The sequence below is a fragment of the Dufourea novaeangliae genome, unplaced genomic scaffold, assembly GCF_001272555.1.
Source record: "Dufourea novaeangliae isolate 0120121106 unplaced genomic scaffold, ASM127255v1 scaffold48, whole genome shotgun sequence".
Lineage (NCBI taxonomy): Eukaryota > Metazoa > Arthropoda > Insecta > Hymenoptera > Halictidae > Dufourea > Dufourea novaeangliae.
This window is the reverse complement of record NW_015373938.1, coordinates 1,289,506-1,302,588: the sequence shown is the minus strand read 5'-3', so window position 1 is coordinate 1,302,588 and position 13,083 is coordinate 1,289,506. Positions and strand designations below refer to the sequence as shown.

The 13,083-nt window shown below is 32.9% G+C and overlaps 2 protein-coding genes across 2 annotated transcripts in view; one reads left to right on the top strand and one right to left on the bottom strand.

The window, feature by feature from the left end:
* Positions 1-3,564: 3,564 nt before the first annotated feature.
* On the bottom strand, positions 3,565-6,414 carry LOC107185614 (m7GpppX diphosphatase). Its single transcript, XM_015573340.1, has 4 exons — positions 6,057-6,414; positions 5,841-5,986; positions 4,292-4,628; positions 3,565-3,817 (listed from the first exon to the last, which is right to left on the bottom strand). Exons 1-4 carry the CDS (start codon positions 6,412-6,414, stop codon positions 3,633-3,635), a joined length of 1,026 nt encoding a protein of 341 aa, XP_015428826.1. The 3' UTR covers positions 3,565-3,632.
* A 433-nt stretch (positions 6,415-6,847) lies between these two features.
* The window catches only part of LOC107185615 (UTP--glucose-1-phosphate uridylyltransferase), a 25,815-nt gene continuing 19,579 nt past the window's right edge, over positions 6,848-13,083 (top strand). Inside the window, exon 1 of the mRNA XM_015573341.1 lies at positions 6,848-7,145. Coding sequence (XP_015428827.1) covers positions 7,122-7,145 — 24 coding nt within the window. The 5' untranslated portion in view covers positions 6,848-7,121. The remainder of the gene's footprint in view (positions 7,146-13,083) is intronic.

Genomic DNA, 13,083 nt, shown 5'->3' with positions numbered 1-13,083 from the left:
TATAGTCAGGAATACATACAAGATTATACCACTGTTTTTCATAAAACAATAGGAAGGCATAATTGAATGAAATTTGAAAGTGGCAATTCGGTTTTGTATCTTCAGTAGCATGTATATAATTTTTTAATGCAACTGGAATGCGAACAAATTTATTAATGTATGAATTTGAATTGGTAACTTCAAAGTACATTCACTACTACAACGGTACATACATACACCACGTGTATGGTACTAGCTACGTGATGTTCAACTGAAAATTATGTAACAAAAAACAATGTAATAAAAAGTATTAGATTCGTTATATTTTCAGTAGAATCTCGATTATAAGAACTGTACAATTACTATACAATATTCATATATCTGTACAGTATTAAAACTATTGCATTGTTGCACTTGGTTTCTGTTCTGCTGGTCCAATAGTTTCCTTGATATAACTGTTTTAGGCAAAATCTTCTTACGCTTTCATACCATCTGGGAAATGTTTGTGAAGCAACAAATTATTCAAAATCACTCTGAATGTTCATTAGTAAAGTCTATTCAACTTTCTTACTGACTTTTCTGTCTTTCGCATTGGCTTCTCTTATACACTTCATATCATAAAATTCATCTAAATGTTCTTATACGGGCATGGTGGTCAGATAATCGAGGTTTCGCTGTACAAAGATTTTATAAATAAATTGCGGTATAAGAAATCAATTCCGACCGTGAAAACACTAGACGTGGAGTTCACTGTGCTTTCTTGGATATGTATATAGTCATGCAATGTACTTGTATATGCACATAATATACTAATGTATTTCTGTTTCTATAGTATTATACAATTTTTATTGTAATAAATTGATAACAAATTTATAAAGGACGTCGTAAAGATATATTTTCTGTGCAGAACAATAATCATTTAAGTATGGTTACAAGCATTCTTTCTTTCTAATTTATTAATGTCACATATTTAAAGGAAAGAATGGATAAAAGAATCATAGCCTCTTGATCATCTGCTGCTCATTTTTGGAACAATTTTACCATGATTTGTAGTTTGTATTCCAAAGGACAATAAAGTATTTTTTCATTTCATAGAAACAATTTAATTATATGAGTATACGAAGAGAGATTATTACGATCTATACAATGTCAATATCTGCTACTTAATTATGATTTTCGCTTTAAAAAAAAAATTCGCAAGAAAGTATTACTAAATTGTTTTTAAAATGTTTCTGTGTGTTATAAAGACAAAGTCGTTAAAAATTTCTTAAAGCAGGGTTTTCATGTACAGACTGTAGTGTACAAAGCGTTTGTAGAATTATACAATTGTAGTACATTCATTTTTGGTATTTATGTATTATATATTTATGTTACATACATGTTTGCTTTATACATAAGTAGAAAACCGCTACAGCTGCATGTTGATTTCAGTGATTCAGAAGTGACAGTTACCTTTAATTGAGACACTTTTGAACGACTTTACTTTGTTAAGCATTTTTTATAAGCATTAAGTGCGTTTCTTTAAAAATTGACCGTTATGCTTCCAAAGTTTGACTCTGTACTTACTCGAACTGGTTTTTTAATTTAATATTAAGGCAACAATATACAACTTAAGGATACGTAACTTAATAGAACAATTACATTTTTGATCTCGCAATGTCATGACAATGCACGCAAATGCCCTTCTTTTTTTTTTTATTTTTTACTTAAAAGCAACTGTATCATTAACGTTATATTGTTTATCATGGTCCATTAAATCTTTAGAATTCCTTTCATTCGCATCAAACCCTTGGCGTCACTGAAATTTTTCTAGTCCAACAACGTACGACATAAGCTAAAATACATAGAAACTCCTCGTTTCGACACGAATCGAAAAGTCTTCAACTATCTTGGAATTTGTCACCTAATTTTCGAGATACAAGAAATTCAAGTTTTGACATTTATAATGTCGAGTGTATTTGAACATGTAATTGATCTCGAGTCCTAAAACAGTAATGTCTTGTAGCCGGAGAATAACAAAATTTTTTTAATTTCTTTTAAAACGAGGAGATTCGTGTATGTTTTCCTGTTCCATATTTTCCTGTATAAATTTCATTATTTATTTAAGCAAACTTTCATGAAAGGATATCATGGTCAAGACGAATTCATTAACCCTCGAAACTTTTTCACATAAGGAAGATTGAGAACGAACAATTTTATAAAGAATACAATTCTGAGTACTCGGAATCTAATTTTGAAGATGACACTTTATTTGCGATGTATCTTCATTGTACATACGCATGCGAACACCGCATGCAAAGCATGAATACATTCGCATATGTATACATGTAAGTACATATGTAATATGATTATTTATTTGTCTCTTTATACACGTACTTATTTGTAATTAACTAAAATATACCTGGCATGAATACTTTGCGTTTACTAGCTGACTTTTTTTTTTACATCTTTTTGCTCACTGCTCCGCGAATAAGACTTTATTTCCATGTTAAGAAATAAATAAATACAAAACGTGAAGTTTCGATGAAATGTGTGTTAATCCATTGCATTCTTCTAAGAAAATCAGAAAATTACATTTTTCATTCTCCTATTTAAGATATCCCACATAAATTATATTTTTAATACACTGATTAAGTTTTTAAATAGCGGTTCCTCTGCTTTAGTTTCTAAGTTATTCTCTATGACTTACTTTTTGTTTTCATTAAAATCTTTCAACCTCCATTTTTCTTGACTCTCCCATTCAAATACTTCCTCTTGTGTACTATCGCACAATAATAGAAACTGTAATATGTACAAGATATTACTTCTTTTTATCTGCGAAATTCAATCTTCTTGTAATTGCAATACCGTGAATTACAATTCGGACATTGGTGCATATTTAAAAACTCAAAATACTTCATAATATTTTCGTACATGATAAATATAATATTTTAGTATGCATAAAAAGTATTACCCCAATCTTGTTACATTTTTTTGTAAATAATTCTACACTTTTGTTTACGCTGTAAAATTTAAAGAGAAAAAAAAACGTACTTCTTGGTATTAGTACTTAATGACTTTGCATTGTGTACTGTGTACCGCAATTTATACGATAGAAATATTTATTAAAATAAATATTGTACAGCGATATGTGTTTAATTTATATATATTAGAATTAATATGATTAAATTGTCACAATGTACATATGATTATTATTACTTCATCAATTTTCTACCTCACCTAATGTTTCATGATTGAGACAAAAATAAACGGAAATTAATTCACAGTTGTTTATTCTATTAGTATTCAATGTAAAGCACACATAGGAACACAATGAGAATTAATTTATAATGCATATATTAAAAAAAGAAACAATTTTCTGCTTTTCTAAAACATTTTTTCTTTCACTTTATAGGAACTTTATAATAATGGCATAATATATCAGTTTTAAATTATTTTTGTGTTTGCATTAGAATAGTTGTTCAGCACTGTTCAAGTACATGTTGTTATCTATTTAGTTTACGTTACTATTTTACAGGTACAAGGTTGCAATGACTATAAACCATAATAAAATATTTTTTCCTTTTAAAAGTTCCAGTATGGGCTGTATTTCTTCTCGTATATTAACACATACAAAATATATTATCCAAAATATGTAGTCCTTCCTAGATGTACTACTTTTCAGCTTCGTTTGACTCTGATTTTACCTCACTCAAAACACCTTCCTCCAGAAATTTAGTGTATAAAGGATCCCCCGCAGCAACTACGTATGAAAGCACCGCTTTCGTATAGTAGTCAGGCATTAACTCGAGATTTCTTATAACCATAGACAAGAGATGTGCTTTTTCCACATATATGCCTAAATAAAAGAAACATTCAAACTATAAGACGTGCTTCAGTAATTAGTAATAACGTTACAATAGAACACCATGTACTCAAACTTATCGAGGACAAACTGATTCCGTAATTCCAATAGTTCTGGTCTTTTATACATTAAAAGACATATATTCCAAACAGCAAGAATCACAACTAATAAAAGTTCGGTTACAAATTTTATTAATCAGGTACTCGCATTAAAAAGAATTTTGTTCAGGTAAATGGAGTTCTACTGCACTTAACTGTGAATGTACGTAAGCTTCGTAGAAAAGATAACAAAAATTTACATATTTTTGCGTTGCCAATCCAAAAATTTTTATATACACATATGCCTTTAAGTTTAAAAAATACAGTGCATTATAATTCGTATAAACTGCTGTTTAAGAATAAATTTCGACAGTGTTAAATCTAACGAAACTAAATGTAGAATAAGCAGTTGACTATATTTAAAATTTACCTGGGGTTTCAAACATGAGGTATGCGAAATGTACATGAAGATAATAATACGATGGTTGGTAGTGAAAATATATCCTAAGTTGAGAGGCAGGTAGATTAAATTTTTTAGAGATTGCCTCTATTCCAGCATCCCTAATGTTTCTTAACAATGGAAGATGAGAAGCATTCAACTCTCTTATTGATAGAATCTTTTGAAAAGGAAGTGCTATCAACTTTAAAGTATTTACATTCCCATTCCATTTCAAATCATTGACCATTACAAATCCAACCTTCTCATCTCTATCCTCATATACAATCTTATCTTGCTCTGCCTTCTGTTCCAAAATATTATATACCCACTGAAAATTTCATATAGAATGTAGGATAATATATCGAATTGTTTACACAATATAAAGAAAGTGCATATGTTTTCATTGTACATAATGCAATGTATACATAAAGAGTAGGATAAACGATACAGTTGTTGACCAGGGTCCAGAAGTTGACCACTTTAAATTTCTGCCGCCATAGTCTAATGAACCAGCGCGTCTCCGCATTAATGATGCACCTTTATCAGGAAAGACAATACTACCTTACGTTTCAACCAACAGTCGACCATTTCAGCACAAGCGTTTCGCCGTGAGATCATCGGAAAGAAAAATGCGTAATTTCAATTCTTAAAGAAGGTAAGAGGATTAGCAGGCACCTTTAGAGCAGCCACTTTTTTAATGACGTATAATCATTATTTAATTTTGTTTGCCGTGAATGCCATAGATCATAATATGTGGAAAGGACCCAATGTTAACATTCGTCATACGTCCAGTCGTGTCAAACGTGATTATGTTGTGTTTTTGGGGGGTGTTCAATAACTGGTTCGGCTAACGCACGGTAAGACAGTTATTGACCACTCTTAGTCTTTGTGTTGAAAGATCGCGATGAAACTTGATTTGTGTAATATTAGTGTGCACAATAAAACTTTGTTTCCCTGTTTTCGTATACGCGGTTAACTATGGTTCTTCGTTATACCAAAGAAAAAAGCAAAGAGAAGAAAACAAAGACCAAATGAGAGCAAAACCTAAGAAACCAAAAAAATCGAATGAGGAGCCAATGAAACCGCGACGAAGTGCACGGCATACGTCATAAAGAGTGCACGGGGAACTCACTCTACCCCAAGAAAATATTTTTTTAATTTTAAAATATCAGCAAATGGTTTTATTTCGATTTTAAAGTAAAAAATATGCCTTCTTATATAGTTTCTTTTATATTCGGCAAGTGGTCAACTATACCTGGACCAGTCAACAACTATGCCACGACTGGTCAATAAGTGTAATTTTTAGTTATTTTCGTTGTTATACTATGATGTTGAAAGTAAATGATTTCTTAAAGTTTCTTTGGTGTTATAATCATTCCTGATACCTCTGTTTCCACCTAGTACAGAACATTCATTTGTAAAATTCATAAGTTACTTATTCCATAGCGATTACCTAAACTGAAGCTTTTAAGTGGTCAGCTATTGTATCGTTTACCCTATATGGTTTCTCTTAATAAAAATATTTTGTAATTGCATGTACCTGTAAGGAAAAACTGCTTGATTCTATATATGGAAGAGTAACATTTTTATAAAGCTCATACGTTTCATCTACAATATACAGTTCCTTCCTCTTAAATTTGTCGATATGTTTCTGAGTTGCAGGGTGTATTACCATCACTTTTAAACCTTGAACAGTACACAAATACCCAATAAGTAGATAAAATGTTAGTATTACCTTGAATACGTTATAACATACCATTGTATTCTTTGAGCGGGAAACATTCGTAATTCCCATAAATATCATTGCTATAAAGTTTTTGTATGCTCGTGTCTTTAGTGAACAGTTCTGTTTGTAATGACTGTGGATTGTCTGAGAATTCCTGTTTCTCCAACAAAACAATGCTTGAACCTTCGTGTCCCTTAAAGGCACCGTGAACGCATACTTGCTTTCTCGAGCAATTGTTTTGCAGTATCTTTTTTATCTCGAAGTTGGATAAACAGATGTTAGCATCGTGTATGTTGTTAACATTTTCGGATCCATTCTCGGCGTCTACTTTAATTTTTTTAGCCGGAGTACATTGATCTCCATCGTTGCTCACAGGTACATCCGCCATCTTTAATAACGTTCGTTCGAAGCAACGTTTTTTCCACTTTACTCGTTAATTAATGTAGAATTCGTCAAGAAATATCCTGATTAATATTATGTTGCTTCTTCTTTTGTTCCTCCCTATATAATGAACTACAGGATCTTTGATCTAAGTCTATTATATTTGTTTAAAAAACATTACGTATAATTTTTAAAATTATGGAACACGAATGATGAAAATAATAAGGATTTTCTTAAGATATCAATTTTTATACTATTAAATACGCTGTTATCTATATTTATTCAAAGTCATCTTTTATTTACGCTTGATGCGAGGTTAGGTTTAAAAGCAGTGTTTCACCGAAAAAACACTCAACTGAACCTCACTTTGTATACATTTACATTTTCGTTTTTTTACATAGTTTGGCCTCAAGTTTATGCAAATTTTACAATTTGTGGGTGTTAAAGTAATTTTATCATTAATATAAATTCGTATTTTTGTTACGAGATGTAAAATGTGTGTCATTTGCGTGTGTGGGTGTATACAAATAGCATAATTTAAGGAACTGCAGGATCCGCAGATTGAGTACAACTGCCACGTATAGGTACACATGCAAAATCCAAACACGGTGGCTTGGATCCAAAGCAGAGCCTTTTATCTTTTCATAACCTTCGCCAGATTACAAAAGTCGTACGTTAGAGAGGAACTCCTGGTAAGCCGAGCGACTGATAACAATGCTGCAAGTAGATGACAGAAAGGTAAAGCATCAATTCGCTTCCTGTCCCCTCCATTATATCTTTATAACATCAGCAGAAATGAATGATCGCGTTATCAGTAGTTTTCCATTCTTACTGTTACGTAGTCTCGTTTCGTGTCATTCTTGAATTTTTCAAACAAGATTAAAGACTGCTAAATTGGAACGTTAAAAGCAATCTATTCTAAGCGTCAACTTGCTCCCCACGTTTATATAATTTATTTTCCATCTTTATCCGAGGTTATGTATTCTGTCGCGAGCAACATGTTATCACGCATATTTTTCTACAGTCGGTATGATTGTTGTTTTCATTGTTTTATTTCCGCGTGTTGTAAATGACATGGCTAGACTACGGATTTGATGAATTTATAGTGTACCTAACTAATCGAAAATTCAGTATGTTGAAAAATTTTAAATTTAATCAGATTTTTACTTTATTTGTAGCTTGATAAAATCTTTAATGAAGTAGATACATTCCTGTTTAATACCAATTTTTGTGAATTAATATTACAAAAAAATTTATATCTGCATAAACATCCGTAGTCTATACATTAATTATCCGTTTCGAGTCGATTTTTTTTATGACGTTTCAAACGGTCACATAGAAATACAGCGAATAACGGAAATATTCAAACGTTGGGATTTCAAATACACATTGAAAAAAAACTTTGTACACTTTATATGTACTGTGTAATTTCAGTTTTTCCTTAAGTTTATACAGTGTTTTTATTGATTAATTAACTATATATACATTTTTAGATCTACAATAATCTGCCGTACAATTTTAAAATACTGACTACTTTCAAGTTTTCGGAAATTGAAATACTTTTATTGTTCGCTGTAGTTATGTAAATTCTAACCATAGTGTCATACGATTCGTAAATATATGTGCAAATTATCGGTATCGTATATGATATATATGTATATTATTCTTAGAATAGAAGGTTATCTATAACTGTGAAGGTGTACTATAATGAATTCTGAAACTAAAATTAAATAAATAATGCACTAAGTAATGCATAATACACAATACATTGTATTAGTGGTCATGATGAAAAGATATTTCGGTTTGTCAATTTTAATGCAATAAATATGACTGCAGAGGTAGCAGTATGTACAACAAGTTAAATTATTTATGACCAAACTGCGGACGCGTATTCACTTGTAGTATCTTTTAATTTGCGAATCGCAGTAGAATCAAAATTTCAATATAGCTCGATGCTATTTACATGTGTTGTTATTAACTTCGTGAAATCCATGGTACAGGAAATAAAATTCTGTCGAATTTTTATTTCTATAAATTAATGTCTGGTAACAAGTAGACTGCGAACGTTTATGTAACGATAGATTTTTTAAATAAACTAATTTACCGAAAATAGAGTTGACCTTCCAGCTGTAACAGTGACCCATAGGCCTATGGCGGGTCACTTTTGACCCGTATTGGCATTTTCATTACTCGTTCCCTGTAATTAATTTTCAGATATTGAATATCATCTAATAATGTTTATGGTACATAAAATTCTGTTCGGTATTGATTCTTGTCAACAATTCAAAATTTAAAGAATCATTCGATATTTAATCACGCGAAATTGGCGCGAAAGCATTATAATGTGGCGGTAGTAGCATGATCTAAACGTCTTATTAACTTCATTCGATTTTTCATTTACAGACAACTTAATTTTAAATAAGGAAATTCGCCTTCCTCGTTTCTGCGGTAGAGAACGCGGTGTCCCGGCGTTCATATAACGATAAAACAAGTATTTCATCTCGTCGGACATTTATTACGTAAGGTTATGCGACATAGATAGTCTGCGGTTACACTTATTTGACTGTGGAAGATGCTTACTTCTGAAAACGTAAGTGAGACAATTACAGGGTGTTCCCATAATGCGTAATACCAGTGAAAACAAAAGTCTGGTAAATGAAAAATTAAAAAAAATTTGATATTTTTTAGAAATGTTGGTTAGGTGTTTCATTAATGTGGAAGTATCGATTTCTGATAATAAAACAAATTTAAGTTCATACAATAGTAGATCTCGAGACGAAATCACCTAGTATATAACAGCATAACCTATAAGCGGAAATTTTATGATAGATCAACTTTCATGTTTTTATAAGAAATTATTATTTGATGTGATTAACTAAACAATTAGGTTATGGTTTTATGCTCGCTTACAACAAGATCATTACTTTTTTAAGCGATAAATGATCTATTTGTTATTGCAAAATGTTTTGGACCACCCCAAGGCAAAATCAACAATGCATAACAAAATAACTTTTAGATGACTTTAGAACCAACGAAATTAATTTGATTTTTTTTCGATGGATTTGGTAATAATTCTTCGTGGAAAGATGACAGTTAATTTCACATAAAATCTCCATTCCGAGATTATCTGAAGTTTACGTTGTTACGTCCTGTGTTAAATTCACCTTATGGTTTGTTTACATGATGTAATAAAGAATATATAATTCCGTTAGGAAAATAATATGACCTTAAAATCTTAAAAGATATATGACCTTGACCTAATTATTTTGTCAATCATAATGTTGCAATCCAAAGATCTTACTATTTGTTTTTGAAAATAGTAGACACATATAGTGATCACATTAGCTAGGACACCCTGTACGTAGCGCAACACGTTAACACGAAGATATTAGCAAAATTTAATAAAATTATGTTTCATATATAATTTAATGAAACTCTCAAAGGAAGAAGTGAATTTTAATTTAATTCTCGTTCCTTGAAATCGATTTAAAAAAACTATATTCGCATAAACGCGTCCGCCGTCTGGTAATCAGAGGATGACTGTCGTCCGTAACAGTCGTTTCAGTTCTGGAATGCTTTATCCTGAAAGTCTTAAGAAATAATGCCGCTTTTCACGTCTACGATCATACACGGATCGTAACGTTCAAACACTGATAACCTTCTGATTCCCCGATCGAGATTAATTCTTTCCGGAAAGTTTGAGAAACCGACGTTAGATTGGAGGTCAAATATGTCACCGGTTATCTCATTAAATGCCTAAAATGTGAACCATAAAGGCTATCCTTAATGAAATACGTCTTCTGCATTCTCGAGATCGTTAAACGTTAACTTCGAAATACTGAGAACAAGAATATTATCGTCTTATACTTGGAAAATATCTACATTTCGAAGAGTAGAGAGGGTATACAGAATTTTCTTTGAAATAAGCTTTGTAAAAGACTGATAAACCTTTGTACTGACTGAAGGCGGATTCCCATAGCGCGTGGTTCGACGAGAAGTTCGTTTGGCGAGACGTACAGCTAGTGATGGGCACCATCGACTAAATTAAACTATCGACTAATGACAATTTAGTCGCAACATACTATCGACTATTTAGTCGATAGTTTTTAGTTGACTGAAATTGTGGTTTATAGGTTATGTATAGATTATGACATCAACTTTTGTTTATAATTATATGTACAATATATAAATTTTGTTTACAAATATATATTTGAAATGTATTACTTCATAGATAGAAATTCAAAAATATAAGTGGTAAACAAGTTTTTTTAAACAATTACTAATATTCGATTTTTTGTAAGTTATTTAATATTGGCACTTAAAAAATTAATTGCTCTAAATTTTTTATGAAAATCAATTAGGTTATAAGCAATAATTTGCACAGTTCCTGGTAATGCATAAAAAAATATATGGAAAAATTACAATAGCTCGATAGTTCAAGCGACTAAATTAGTCGACGATTTAAAAAAGTAGTCGACTGAAAGTAGTCGTTGGTTACTATCAACTTAGTCGATAGTTTTTAGTCGATGGTGCCCATCACTATGTACAGGTTCCGTGAGCACGTGTAGGTTCGCTCAGCCAAGTAATCGATCGGTAGTTCGAAGTTTTTCTCCGAAAATCGTGAAAAATCTCTAAAAATCTTGAATCTGGGAAAGACCATTAAGGTATACCAGTTGAGTCGAGCTGAACCAGAAGCCACACCAAATTGAACCAAAGCTAATCATTCCCACGGTGCATGGTTCGGCGAATGCATTACTTATACAGGGTGTTCTAAAAAAGATGGTATAATCCGCAACATGCATATTCTTCATGCAAATACAGATCGAAAAGTCATTTACCATTTTGTAATCAGAAGCTCCATTTCCGAGATATTAGCAGTTAAACGAACTCCAATCAGCTGAGTAGTGAGCCACATTTGGTGGCCACTGATTGGAGTTCGTTTAACTGCTAATATCTCGGAAATGGAGCTTCTGATTACAAAATGGTAAAGGACTTTTCGATTTGTATTTGCATAAGGAATATGCATGTTGTGGATTTTCCCATCTTTTTGGGATACCCTGTATATTTGTGAAACTTCTCCCACAAACCATCAAAGTTCTCTTCAAACTACCCATGTATGCTTTCTGACTCGGTGAGCTTACATGTGATGAGGAAAGGCGGTCTAAGACATCCAAATCCCTTTGCTTGGCGGTGGAGAGGGGGGGGAGTGACTTGTTTCGCTTGGTCGCTCTTCAATGAAGAGCACGTCGTCAGCAACAGGTATGAGCGAAGATATAGACGTCCCTGTTCGAAACTTTGTTCCAGTTCAGTGCTTTCATTGAATCGTTGAACGCCCATGGCGATTTAAACGCAAGGGGAAACACCAATGTTGCAACTACCAGCGCAAATTTGTAATTATCTTCGATTTTGAGGCTTACGAGTCTGAAGGGTCTTTGTGTTCACAAGTCTTAAGGATCTTGGGGCTCACTGATCTGAGGGATTTTGAGGCTCATAGATATAAAGGATTTGGGGCTCATAAGTCTGCAGAATCGTGGTGCTTATTAGTCTGAAGAATCTTGGGACTCACTTCTAATTATCTTGACTTCTACCGATATCCATTCTTATTCCATTAGCGATCTTAACAGTTTCAAGGTCGAAATGCTTCTGATTGTATATTTTGCCATAGAATGGATGACTATACCCTACAACAAGACATCATATAAACATAGGTCTACAAATGCTTTATCGATGAGACACAGCGTTCCATAGTTCCTCGTGTGCGGCAACGTTCGGGACTTAATCCATTCGACTTTTATTTGGGGTTATCTCGAGTAGCTTGTCTATCGAACCCTGGTTGATAGCTTAGAAAATTTCCGCGACCGTATTATAATAGATTGTCGAACAATTAAGTAATGAGGTGACTCTAATCCTCAAGGAGGTCTTTCTTCGAAGAAGTCACTAGGCCAAAGTCCGACACACGTGCTATAGTTCTGTTTCGTTGGAACTGGACTAGTTCGGAGTTAGGCAAATCCCGCAAGGCCAAAGTTCGATGTACACTGTTCCTCCCCAGATGATGAGGGCTTTGTCTCTCATATATTATCGTACTGCTATCTCTACCATTTAGGGCAATAGGCAGACTTTAGTGACCTGCGAGGGAGACGGAATTTCGTGTGGTCAATCACGGAAATCCTTCTACCCGTGTGTGCCCCATTTCACTCACAAGTCACTATCGCTCCACGGACTAGTCTCCATCAACAGGCAGAAGCCAATGAAAGTGATTGCAAAATCGGGTCATTCTGCTCTATAAAATCCTCTTTCGGCGACCGCACGTCGCGATCTTATGGGGGAAATACTACAGGGTATTTCACGTAACTTGACCACCTTAAATATATCGCTTATTTTGTATGATAGAAAAAATATCAGGGGAGAAAAATATTCTGTTCGAAGGCGCCAATACGGTGATCGGCCGAATTTTTTTCTCAGGGTCACTTTCTTCGAGATTTCAAGGTCATCGATTTTTTTTTTAACGGGACTACATATTTTCACTACAACACTTTTATAGCATATAAAAAAACAAATCCAACGAGGTGCAATATGTTGACCTTCACGTGACCTTTAGCGAAAAAATCATGAAATGTTTGTCAGTAAGCTCAGTACGCGTTCGGGGACGGTAAATGAAGGAATTTCAATTTCATTG